Raw genomic sequence first — 13,274 nt, 5'->3', positions numbered from 1 at the left:
TATTACACCATTTCCCCTGCTCCTTTGTTCAGATCCAGTAAGTTCTCTACTGCAGGGAGCTTCCCCTCTGCATTTGTTTGTAATGTGCCAGGCACTCCTAGAGAATTGTAGCTGTAGAAGTAATAACCAGAAAGAAACATGTTTAACTTGTTGGCCAATGGGAGATTCTTATCCAACATTAAACTATGTATCATACCCCATAACTACCTCAGACCTCCCCTCAGGAAAATGCCTTGGAGAGGAGATGGACCTGGCACTGATCCTTGCCACTTACAGATTGAGGGTTTTTTTAGCGCACTGGGGCAAGGAATTCCATAATTGTGGGACCTTCTGCTGAGAATGCCTTTCCACCAGCCACTTGATGGCACACTCTAAAAATCTCTAACTCCCCAGCTGATCTCTATGGCCCTGGTGGTAGACAATGGGAGAGGTCTCTCAGGTAACCAGGACCCCAATCATGTAGGACTTTAGAGCTTGATCCTAAAAAGGCAGGTGCTTAACAATTGTGAACAATCATCCATTGAAGTCTCAGTGTATAAAGTTTAAGTACTTGCAGAAGCCTGTTCAGGATTGCTACCTTAGCCATCATAGTCAGTACCTTCCCTTGTACCCAAACAAAGCTAGGAAGTCCGCATTTGTCTTTGAAGAGCTAGTGTAACGTGCTTCCTGCAGCTCACATCACTGAACGCAGGATGCAGTTGTATTCTGCTCAAGCTATTGCTGCTGAGGCTTTGATATTCAAGCCAATTTAAAAAATGGCTTTTATTTTTCAACAAATCCTTTTTGCTGATAGTTTCAAACATTTTGACCAGTTCTGTTCAGTATACTTGGAAAATATTGATTGATTAGTTGCTATCCAATATAGATAAGAGTCAGAATTTATTTTGTTTTTAAATATTCTTTTCTTACAGGTTTCCCAGAGGAGTGCTCGGCTAGGTAAATAACACATCTTCCTTTCTCTCTTGTATTCTCTGGGATATTTCCAATTTTACTAGCCCTCTGTTTTTTTAAACCAATGGAATAACTTTCCCCTTTAGGAGTCAAATAGTTCTCCGTTTGCTACTGTGCTCATGGAACTCTACGTGTCACCAACTTCCACTTATCACTTTAAATCAATCCCTCCCCCAATAAACATGCACTTTTAGGCTGCCTTTGACCTATTTCATAAGTGCTGAAAAAAAAAATCCATGTGGAACCTGCAATAAGAGTTGCACTATCATCCTCTAAAGCAGGTATCGGCAACCTTTGGCATGCAGCCTGTCAGGGAAAGCCACTGGCATGCCGGGACAGTTTGTTTACCTGCAGCATCCACAGGTATGGCTGATCGCAGCTCCCACTGGCCGCGGTTCGCTGCTCCAGGCCAATGGGAGCTGCAGGAAGCGGCGCGGGCCAGGCCACCTCTTCCCACGGCCCCCATTGGCCTGGAACGGTGAACTACAGCTGGTGGGAACTGCGATCAGCTGAACCTGCGGACACGGCAGGTAAACAAACCGATTTGGCCTACCAGCTGCTTTCCCTAATGGGCCGCGTGACAAAGGTTGCTGATCCCTGCTCTAAAGGGATCCTTAATACTTTCCTACCCACCATGATGCTGGTGTGTAGTCACCTACTGTAGGTGTTACAAGGCCAGACCATCTGCTATCGAAGTTTTATTTCATAGAGTTTAAGGTTAGATGGAACCACTCGATCATCTTATCTGACTTCTGTATATCACAGGCCATTTAAATTTCACCCAGTTGCCATTATATTGAGCCCAATAACTTGGGTTAGACTAAGGCATTCCAGGCCTCTGGAGACTAAACTGTTTGTGTGCCACAGAAGAGACCAAGGTGCCACCATGCAACTGCAAGCTTAGTATTAATGATGTTCCAATAAATGGGAAATGCAGATCAGAAATAGCGCGGTTACCTCCTTTTATTGGACTTAAAGGACCAGATCCTTGAGAGGCTTTGAACACCTGCAACTCCCTGTGCAATCAGTGGAAGTTGTAAGTGCTCACTGCCTCTCAGGAACAAGCCCAAAACATGCACTGTGAGCATAACCAAGAGCCTATTAAAATCAGTGGGAATCCTTCTACTGACTTGACTAGAACCATATGAGCACAGAGCAAAAGCAATAGCAAATGTATATGGCTGGCTACTGATTTCTGTCCAAGTGAGATTTATTATATTGTGTGAATCCAGGGGAAGATGGAATTTAAACGTTTCTGTGCATTGTATTTTTCACATCTGTCTTCTTCCTTTCCCTTTTCAGCACCTGTATATTCCAGGTTATTAGCAAGGATGAAACAATAAAGTGAAGAACATTCAGCAGAACAATCAGCTTTTGCTGTCATTTTAAGGGAAGGACAGAATTGGTTTTTAAAAACCAAATATAACACTTAAGATTATTTTGTTTCCACTCAAATGGATAGGAGAAAAAAGCCATATATTTTTAAACCATTTTTGCTTCTTTTTGACCTTTAGGGGCTGTACATTAAGGTGAATGCTTTTCAGAAGTAACCCCTGATTCTGGATGCTTCAAGTTTAGGTACTTGCTCTTGCACTTCTGAAAAGTAAGGCCCACAACTGCCACAGAGCAAGTGCTGATTACAGTTCTGGTTGAGGAAAGCACTTAAGCAAGTACTTGGGTCCGTCCCTGTTCAGGACAGCACTAGTTAAGGGCTAGCCTGAACAGGGACACTTTCCTGAATCAAGACTGATCTTCAGCTCTGACTTCAACTGCAGTTGTGGATTCTAAGCACCTCTGAAAAATCAAGATCTAAAGTATATGGTCTCAATTTGTGCAAAAAATAAAAAAGCATCCAAAGTCTGTGTCACCTTTTCAAAAACATTCACCTAATGACCGGGCCATAATTGTACGTGATCACCTTTCAAGTAAATAGATCACACAGGTGCCAACCTTACAGTTGGTTACACAGTGATTATTGTAAAGATTATCCTTTTGTTGAACTCACTAAGTGTTTTCCAAGCAATACTGTGTTTTAAACCAAAGAATACATCTTTTCTTTCTCTTCACCCCTCCTTTCCCCCGTCTGTGTTTTGAAAGTCTTCCGTGGAAGTCTGAGTTTGAGGTTTGTTTTTGTTTTAAAAGCCTTCTGTTGATATTAGGGAATTTGCATGATATAAACCTGCGGTCTGAACTGTTCTGGTTTTGTTTGGTTTTGTTTATGCATATGGATTTGACTTTGCTGTCTCAGTTCACAAGAAGACTGAAAATACATCATATCTGTAATGAGACTTCTCCCTCTCGGAAGCCTTCAAATGATTCATTTGTAATAACTGTTGGTTTTTAAAAAAACAAACAATAAAATCAAAAACATATGACTAATGACAGCAGAATGATTTTTATTGCTCGAGGGTACAGTTTGACTTCAGACTTGCTGGGGACCTAGGTTATATTTGGCCTGGTAAATACTGTGGACCAAACCATGGCTGCATTAGAGTGGGGAGAAAGAACAAGAGACCCTTCCCCTTTTTTGTTTTCTCTCACGGCAGTTCTCTCCCCAAATCCTGAGCAGCCATAATTTGGCTGGTTGCACTGCAGAATGGACTGGAAGATGGGAGTAGTCCTGGCTGCTTGTAGCAGTAATGGTCCCTCTGAATGAGGCTGGAGGCTTGATTCCCCCTGACCATCAACTGGCAGGGCAGTACTATTCAGCTCTGACTGTAAAAAGAAAGGAGAAAAACAATCTGTTTGGAAACTCCCACTTGTTTCTATTTTGCAATCTTGTTCCTCTTTACAAGTGACTTGTTGAAAGGAATCATCTCTAACCTTGCACTTGTGCTTCTCCTGAAGAGATCATCTTGCAGGATTCTCACTCCAGGGTTTCAAGCCTCCACCATGCAACTGGCTCCATTTCCCAAAGCGACAGGAATTTGAAGGGCTGCAGTCCCAAGGACAGGAGGTGGGACATTCAGCCCTTGCAGTCTGAGTAGTACAGCCCACCTCCACACCGAGATTTTTGTAGCTGTTTATGCACTGAGGCTGGCCTTACATGGGACTAGGACAGCTGGCTTGAGCCTCTGTGAGTGGCTTCAGGTGCTACTATAACCCACACACTTCCTGGGTGGGGGTGTTCTGTCCCATCGAGTAGCATCGAGACCACTTAATGCAGAATCATTAATCTCTCTCTACAGCCTTAGCTAAGGGCCATATGGCTTTTTGCTCATGTACTAAGCTCCAGAGGCCTCAGGTTCGATCCCGCCTGCCGATTACCAGGGACTGTTGGTCTTCTACAGTGCCATCAGGTGTCAGTGCTGAGGGTTATACTCTCTCTCCACAAGCGTCAGAGGATCGTGAGACCCCCTACGAGCTCTGACAGGGACACACCAGTGGCCATCACCTTGCATTGAGGTTAAAGTCTCTGGAGTCGCCTCAACAGGTTTGGTGGGTGGAGGCTTAAATCACTAATTCCTGCTGCCAAGTGTTGAAGCCTGTCCAAAGGCCATCTAAAAGGCAAAAACTCTCTGGTCTCTCTGTATACCAGCCAGAAAACCGCCCCTGGACCTCTCCACTGATTTGTGGTAGCCAGTGTCTTCACACGCCAACCAATAGTGTATCAGAAGAAATATGAAAAACAAGTATAATTAGCATTAACTTTAATGCCTCAAGGCTTCTAGGAGCTTAATGAGCATCAAATCAATCTCCTTCTACTCTGCAGACTTGGGAAGCGGACATAAGGCTGCCTTCCCTCCTGGAGTTCTGCTGCATTTTCTAAACATCTGGAGTTAAGCTTTCTGAAATCAGGATGCCAGGAACGTTTCTTCGCTGAGTTATAGCCTTTATAGTCACTGTTGAGCCCATCTGTTAGCCTGTATAAAACGAATAAGCCAAATGTATAAACATCTCACTTCAGAAATATTAAATCTAGGCTTCTCTTGTTTTCCAAGCTGAGAAAAATGCCAGTTTATTTTTCTTCCATTAAATGCAAAACCAGTTTCCCCGCGCTGTATCTGAACCATGTGTATAATAGGAAGCTGAAAAACAGCCTCTCTCTTTTTGTCTGGGTTCTCGCACTTCTTACTTTTCTGCACGATGAACTTGGTTTTGGGATCTGAGTCTTCTGAAAACAGAGCAGTGACATGGAGCTTTTCAACCCTATAGTCACAGGGGCCTAAGGCAAAGGTACGTGTGGGGGGGGCCCTGAGCCTGCCACATTCTGTGCACCACATGCAGGTTTACCTCAGTGAGACTGGAAGGATCACAGGAGCAGGCCCAAATTTTACTGGGGGTGGAGGTGGCATTTTTAAATCAAAGTTTTTGTTGCAGGAAGAAGGCTTGAAAATCAGCCAGTGATAGGCAAGGATAGTGGAGGTCCTGACCTCTCCAAAGTGGGTAGGCCATCCTGGCCCACAACTTGAGACTGAGTTTTTTAATCTAAACACAGTTCGACCACGGTAATACCAGCATTCCATTAGAAATACTCACCCTTTATGATTTATATTGCAGTAGTGCCTAGGTCAGATCCACAGTTGCGGTCCTGGTCCCACAGTATACCACATCCCGTACAAACACTGAACAAAAATGATCCATGCTCCAAAGAGAGGTCTGCCTAAGATAAGAGGTAGTGACAGGTTTCAGAGTAACAGCCGTGTTAGTCTGTATTTGCAAAAAGAAAAGGAGTACTTGTGGCAAATTAGAGACTAACCAATTTATTTGAGCATGAGCTTTCGTGAGCTACAGCTCACTTCATCGGATGCATTCAGTGGAAAGTACAGAAGACGTTTTTATAGACACAAACCATGAAAAAATGGGTGATTATCACTACAAAAGGTTTCATCTCCCCCCCCCACCCCACTCTCCTGCTGGTAGTGACAGATACAAATGTGGGCACACAAGGAAACGGTGGGACAATACTGGGTAGCAGGAGAGGGAGTGATCTCAGCACACAGAGTGTCTAGCCATTGAGTGAGTGTTTGGTAGGCATTGTGGCAAAGGAGAAACCTAAGGGGCTGATTTGAAGGACAACAGTGAGGTGCTTTTGTGGATGTTTGTGCTTTCTTCCATTTTGCTTCGCATGCATGGGAGAAGTGCCTCAAAGGGACTTGTTTGAAAATGTAACAAGTGGGCAATGAAGGCCAGCAATGTTGGTTGGTTGGAGGTGGGCGTTAGCAGCTTGATAGTGCACAGGAAATGATCGGTAGGGTAGGGACAGGGCGTGAAGGACGTTGAAAGTGAAGATACGTCATTTGTGTTTGATGTGCTGGAGAAGGGGAGCCAGCAGAATGATGCAAAGACGGGTGTGATGAGATCAAAGCAACAAGTCCCTTTTCTACGGAATCAAAAATATTAAAGTTAATTTTCCGTCTTTCCATTTCAGATCTTGCCTTTCCCATCACTGACCTGTCCTGCTTTTGTGATTGCTTTATAACAGAGGGCATTTTTGAAAACTCCTATGCTCCTAAATGACCTATATTCCATTCAAAATCAAGGGTATGTGTGCTTCTAGGTTTATGTAGGCCCTTTGGGAAATCCCACCCATTCTTATTCATTCACTTTGGTTTTCTTTTTCTTGTCCCTTAACCATGGATGTCTCCTCCTCCTTTCACATTTTTTTTGGGGGTCATCTTTCCCTTCTTTCTCCCTCCCTCCTGCCACTCAATCTTTTATTCTGCTCTCCAACTATTCTTCCTCCTCTCCATCCCTTCTGAGCCTTGTAACCCCATATTTCCATACTCCTGCTATAGCCTCTCTACCCCTTCCACTGCCTAGCCATAAAGCACCCCTTGGCCATGCCATTGTGCCCTGTTCTACTAGGGCTGAAGGTGGCCAGAAGAAAATAAAGACACTGCTCCAATCAGCACTGGTATTAGAGAGACAGGCATGCTCCTTCCTTCTTGTTTCTCCTGTAGCCTGAGCTGTGAGCAGGCATATTCTTAGCTGAGAAGAGCTGAGAGGCTGCAACTAAGAATGGGAAATATTTTCTCTGGTACCACTTTTGGAAGCACCAAAGTGCTGTTGTGTGCTTGTGTGTCTTTGGAAGTTTTAGAGGGGAACTGCTCTCTTGCTTCCTTGGCCAATGTTATCTTGCTTGTTCTCTCTCTGCAGCTGGACAGAGCTTACACAGATAGCTCAGGTTAGAGAGAGAGCTAAAGCATTGGCTGATCCAAGTCTTACCTGTATTCCATTAACCCTATTTCTGATTATTACTTTGTAAATCTGTTACATTTTGCATGTGTATGAGTGTGTTGCTTAGGTTTCTGAGGAGGTTAAGAGGGAGGGAGTGGGAGAGCGTAGCAGCTGGAGACACAGGGGGAGCTGAGATGAGAATGCTGAACTTGCTCTTTGTTTGCTAGAGGGAAATCATTACATAATCTGGCTAAATAAGGAAGACCCTTAAAAAAAGGAACTGACCCTTGCTGAGAAAAAACATAACTCTCCTAGGGAAGTATAATTTTAAGAGCGGAGGACTCCCACAGAGACAAAGTCAAGTGACTGACTCTAATAAGTTACGCTGGAAAAACAAATTACCAACTGAGAAATACAGTGGAAAATAAAAATGAGGCCTGTCCAATGTAAACCTTCCATATTGCCATCAGCTAAGCTATAGGAAACCAAGTTGGTAGCCTACGTATTAGCTACAGGGGTTTTCAGATACTAGCTGTTTTATAGAAATACAGCTAATTTATACAACTACAACAACATAACAAAGTACGTTCACTGCAGTACTAGGTGATGGGACAATGAGTCTGCAAAGTTAACCACAGACTCTTACCCAGGTGTTGCCCTACACATCCTCTCATCCACACACCCAAACCTCTCACCTGAGTTTGGTGGTGCTTTCAGCCTAGGCTAGTTCCACCTGACTGGGGGTGTGAGTTAGAGCCTAGTTCCACATTCACTCTGGCTGATAACTCACTCACTTTGCAGTGAGGATGCAGGCTAAATCACTCAAGTGCTGCTGGTCATCCAATGCCTTCCCTCCTGTGTGCCCGGAAGGACAGACAAGTTCTCCCACAATTCACTGGGGAAGAATCATAGAGCAGATCAACTTACTGCAGCCCAAAGAGCCATGGGCTGAGCCATCCGAAGGCCTAGCACCACACACAGGTGAGTGCAGCACCAGTGAGGACACGGTACCTCAGGTGTATCTGTGCAGTGTGGCTGTTGACACCTGGGCTTGGTTAACCCAGATGCTGTGACAGAGCGAAATAACAGGGTGGGGGAGGGGAACAGCTAAAAAAAAAGAGGAACCAGCACAATTGTGTAACATTTCATACACTTCAAAAGCAAAAAAACTTGCTGCGTGAGTCAACCAAACAAAAGTGAACAACAGTAAAGAAAGAAGGGTGAGCATCTGGCTCCTGCTACATCAATGGGACTGGAATTTTGTGATTGATGTCAATGAGATTAGGATTTCACCCCTAGTTTTGAAATATGTATTTTGCTCTCATTTGGCTCTAAACTAGTCTCAGCTAAATGAGTCTCAAACAGTGGATTCCTTCAAGGGATGAGGTAGTTTATGCAACTGGATGTGGGTTACAAGTCTTTTGTCTTTTACAGTGCTGGTTCAGATCCAGGCCAGAGCTGGAGTGAGTAAAAACTATCCACTAATGGCTGTTGAGTAGCCTATGTGGAATGGAATGATGGCTTCAGTCCAGTTTCCAGAGAAAAGTTCCATCAAAAAAATCCCTGCTCTAACACCAATATTTGCTCCTGTGATGGGCAGTGTTAGGCGAAAGCCAAAGGGAAATTCACCCAAACCCTTAAATCTAGAGTTGGTCACTCCAGTCAAGGTTAATTGTCTACGGCAGGTTTTTGTGCACCGCCTCTGAAGCAGCTGATGCTGGCCCCTGTTGAAGACAGGACACTGAATTAGGTGGACTATAGGTCTCATGCAGTGTGATATTTCGTAAGGTTGAGACGCATTGGCAGGGCAATGTGGAGAAATTGGTTTGGCTGCTGCATATGTTCTGCCCATTGTGTGGATAAACTTAAGACTTTGCTCTTCACGCCAACAACAAACTAAGCCAATATGATCTCAAGAGTTATTAGTCACTCTAGCCAAAAGGGTATTTCAGGATAATCGGAAAACAGGCTAAAACTTCAAATTTGAGCCCTGTTGGTTTCAGGATGATACTTTGTACACCAGGAATCTTTGAATGGCACTTTAACGCATACGCCGGCAGCAATGATTGTGACCTCTACAGAGGCTCCAAGTTTCACCACTGAGAGAAGCTATAAATCCACTTTCACCTTAGTGTATGGGGTGAGCTCTCTACCGTTATCCCTGTGTCATAGTCCTTGTCTAAATTTCCATTGGCATGAGTGGGAGTTACATACGCATCAAGGCTTAACCAACTGGGAAAAAATGCAATTTGCTCAGACAGCCTCTGCTATTCTCTTCTCCATGAAAGGAGTTCAGCTATTTCACAGGGATCTCTCCGTGCCAAGTTCAGCACTACTCCAGGCTCCATGCTTGTGAAATATTTCTCTCTTGGCACGGTTACCTGTGACTGCTGTCCATCAGAACACTGTGCTGGAATCTGTTTTAATCTCCAGAAAAGCAATTAACTTCCACAGTCATCATATTGGCCTCAGTTGTGGCAATATATTGCATATTGCCTTGCATGTGTTCTTTTAAGATGATTGTTTGGATCTTAACCTTAACATGGTGAGCTTTGGCATGTGAGCTAGATAGCAAATACCCAGCTTAACTCTTTGGGGCTTAATTGGTGAGGCTCTGCATGAGAGGAGGTAGAAGGTAGCATAACTCAGTGGTGTTAGGCTTGTGATTTGTTGCACACTTAAGCAAGGTGTATTGATACAGTGCGTTGATTTTCAGCAACTGTATTTAGATATCTTTATTATCTCTGATGCAATAATAGCGATTGCACATGTTTAAAATGTCCTTGGATGATGTCATTTATCAATGATCATGGATGCATCCACAGAGTGAAAAGTGAAAATCATCAGCTAGAATTTGCATTCTCCTCCAGAACCTGATATGTTGCACCAATAAGCAGTCTGAGGTTTTTCATTTCTCTGGTTTGAAATACTTTTAATAAATAAAAGATCACTCCAAATTCAAGGTTTCCCTCTCACCCGTTCATTATGTGCTCTAAAATGGGCTAGTTTCAGCTGGAAAAAAAATCTCAATCAGTTAAAATACCTCGGTGAAGATAGGCCAACTGATGAGCAAAGATGGACATTCTAGGGAGCCCACTTTTTTTATTTTAGGAAAGTATTTTCACACTGAAAACATGCAAAAATTGCAGTTTCGCTTTCCACGTCTTCTCTGTAATAACAACCTTCCAGTTCAGAAAAACACCTAGGTGAGGGCATGTGCTTATCTGTATTCAAGGACAGCTCTTTGGCTTAACTCTAAGCATGCTAACTCCCCTGAACTGCCATGAGATTTAAGTGTGCGTCTATGTGCTGTCCAGAATATGGATGATTTCCTGCATCAGGACCATGGAAAATAAAGGAAAATATGCAAAGGGTTGGAAATTATACAAAACAACAAACATTTTTATGTGAAATGATTCATACAGGGAAGGCAAACGGGGTGTTTTTTCCCATTTGGATTTTGAAACAAGGTCATAAACATAGCAGCTTCAGAGACACTATTTCCCTCTCAAAATCTTTTTCCTTTAAGCCCAGTCTTCTGCAAATATATTTGATACAAGGGAAAAAACAACACTGCTTTACTCCGAGAAAAACTGTGTATGTGCTGGAAAATGTGTGCTCGCTCAACAGCGCACAAACCTTGGAGCAGTGTTTCACTAGTTTAAAGGGAAATTTGCAGTTGATTTGACCCATCTGCTGATATTTGGGTCATGAGTCTAACAAAACCACGCATCGGACAAATGCGGAAGCGCTCGTGACCTGTACATGCATCTCTTGAAGGACTTTCACAGATACACGACAGAAGGGTGACGTGTGAGGCCTTTTGATAGCCATAGACAAAGGCAGAAATGAAACCACCCATGTGCCATCACTGGGAAGAATTATATTCCACAGTTTAACTAGATATGTATTTTTAATTGCTACCACTGGCCTATATAAAATGGTTCCACCTGTTAAATTTTTCTCGAAGGGAGTAAGAAAAAGGTCAGAGTTAGTTACTGAAACAGAGCAATAAGCTCCTCTTGTGCTGGTTAGCTGTAGTGCAGGCAACACCTTGGTGTGTTTTAGTTTTTTTAGTGACAAAATGGAAAGGTTTGCAGAACGTTATAAATTCCCAGGGAAAGGTACTTAAGCGGAAGTTTCTTTCAACTCGGGTCAAAGATGTATTAATTTTGTGGAATTTCATATAAGCAAGTATTTTTCAAAGACTCAGAGTTTTGTTTTGTTTTTTTTAACATAAGAACGGCCATACTGGGTCAGACCAAAGGTCCATCTAGCCCAGTATCCTGTCTTCCAACAGGGGCCAATGTCAGGTGCCCCAGAGGGAATGAACAGAACAGGTAATCATCAAATGATCCATCCCCTGTCACCCAGTCCCAGCAGCCACCATCCCTGCCCATCCTGGCTAATAGCCATTGATGGACTTTTCCTCCAGGAACTTATCTAGTTCTTTTTTGAACCCAAGTTAGAAACATAAAGACGTGATTTGTCAAAGGAAGAAGACCCCATGAAGTGGATCACAAAAGGTGGCTTTAAGCCTGAAGTCTGCTGCATCATGCATCCAGCTGCTCATGGATCTCCAGGGCTGATAAAGCAGCTGTGGACTGACATCCGTGCCTCCCTCCCGCCCTCCCCCAATTCTTTCCAGGAGTACGTGACTGACCCTCAAGCAAGGTACTATAACTTAAGAGGATAGACAGCCTGCTTTACTCCTTGCTTCATGATTTTCTAAATGTCTAATACCTTCTTCTTCCTTTGACATTTGCTCTTTGTGCTCCCAGGCAGCAGCCAAGAAGCAGGGCCATGGACTCTCAATCTTAGCTTGAGCTGAATGGTGTTTTGTATCTGTACAACTTTGTCATAAGGCTGTATAAGAATGTTCCTGTTTGTATTCAGTCCCTGGTGGAAATCAGTTGAGTTAGGGGAGGGAGGGGAAAAAAGAAATTGACCTGTAATACAGCCAAATGATTTCTTTTTTTTAACCAAGAGCCCGTAGATTTTTTTCTGGATGAATTCTCCCCAGTAAATATACAGGCTCTCCGCCTGCTTTGCAACTGAGAACGAGAGAGACTGATAAGGGCCAGGATTTATTGTCTTATTTATGAAATAAACTGCAGAGTGCTAAGAGAGAAACCTTTCCAAACTCACCCCTTAAAATCCTCCAATAAGGCAAATTACGCATTTGATCCTGCATGCTTAACTCACATGAATAATTGCTACTCCCGCTATTTGTCCATTGATTCCAATGGATGTCATGGGGTTACTCAGAAGAGTGACTGTTACTTATGGGCATATGAGTTGCAGGATTGTGCCCTTATAGTGTTACTGATGATCAGAAACAGCAAAATAAATACATCGAAGCAGTGCGTCACTCATGCAGGGCAAAGGGCACCTCACTGTTGGGCAACATTCACTAGTATTGATGCAAAAGCTTCCTTTGAAACCATCTAAAAAAACAGAAGGTGATCAGGGTAAGACCAGCTGTTAGCATTTTAAGTACAGGAAATCCAATCGGAGTTTCTCATGAGCTAAGTGAGTACGGCAGGAAACAGATGCCTGCCCAATTATTAGGGGTTGCTAGTTATTCACTCAGCAATTTCTTTTTCTACCATATGAAAACTTCAAATCAGGAACTTGTAAGATAGTCATTTTAAAACTGAGTTTTTTTTCCAATGCAAAATTGGTTGGATGTTTCTTTCCTCTGTCCTGCTTCGCTAACGCATATAGGACAGCAGGAGAATAACCTTTCCCCTGCCTTTTCTGAATCCATGATGAAAACTTGGCTCAGTGTTGTTAAGTTTTTTGAATTGTGCGAGATAGTATAACAGTAACACTGTGAGCTGGGCTTGCACCTAAAAAATGAGGATACACAAAGTTGCTGCATGGGGTGTATCTGTCTGACTACAGAAGCCCATGTGGGTGGGTATATATGGGGTTCTATCGTCCCTTGGCAAGGGTGGCATGACTGGGCTTGATCTCTGAGTGATCCTTAGCATTGTACTGGATTTTATTTATATTAGTGATTTTTAAAATTATTTTTGAGGTGTTTCTAATATTAGTAACACAAGGGCCTAGGTAGCCCACTTATTCAGGGGGGTGGGAAAACCAGTAGGAGAGCATCAAATGGGGAGGTTTCCCTGGCTGGCACACCCCAAACCTTGCTGCTGCCCTTAGCGAGGGGTGTGGATTTCTGAGCCAAAACT

At 43.3% G+C, this 13,274-nt stretch overlaps 1 protein-coding gene across 2 annotated transcripts in view; it reads left to right on the top strand.

The window, feature by feature from the left end:
• The window catches only part of TGFBI (transforming growth factor beta induced), a 36,624-nt gene extending 33,294 nt beyond the window's left edge, over window positions 1–3,330 (top strand). For both annotated transcript variants that reach the window (XM_073355508.2, XM_073355509.2), the window contains exons 16-17: window positions 912–936; window positions 2,254–3,330. In XM_073355508.2, the coding sequence (XP_073211609.1) occupies window positions 912–936; window positions 2,254–2,294 (66 nt within the window). In that variant the 3' untranslated portion in view covers window positions 2,295–3,330. The remainder of the gene's footprint in view (window positions 1–911; window positions 937–2,253) is intronic.
• The last annotated feature ends 9,944 nt before the right edge of the window (window positions 3,331–13,274 follow it).

Source organism: Lepidochelys kempii, chromosome 8 (genome assembly GCF_965140285.1).
Source record: "Lepidochelys kempii isolate rLepKem1 chromosome 8, rLepKem1.hap1, whole genome shotgun sequence".
NCBI lineage: Eukaryota > Metazoa > Chordata > Testudines > Cheloniidae > Lepidochelys > Lepidochelys kempii.
Note: the sequence above shows the minus strand (reverse complement) of the source record. Positions and strands in the feature narration are given on the sequence as shown.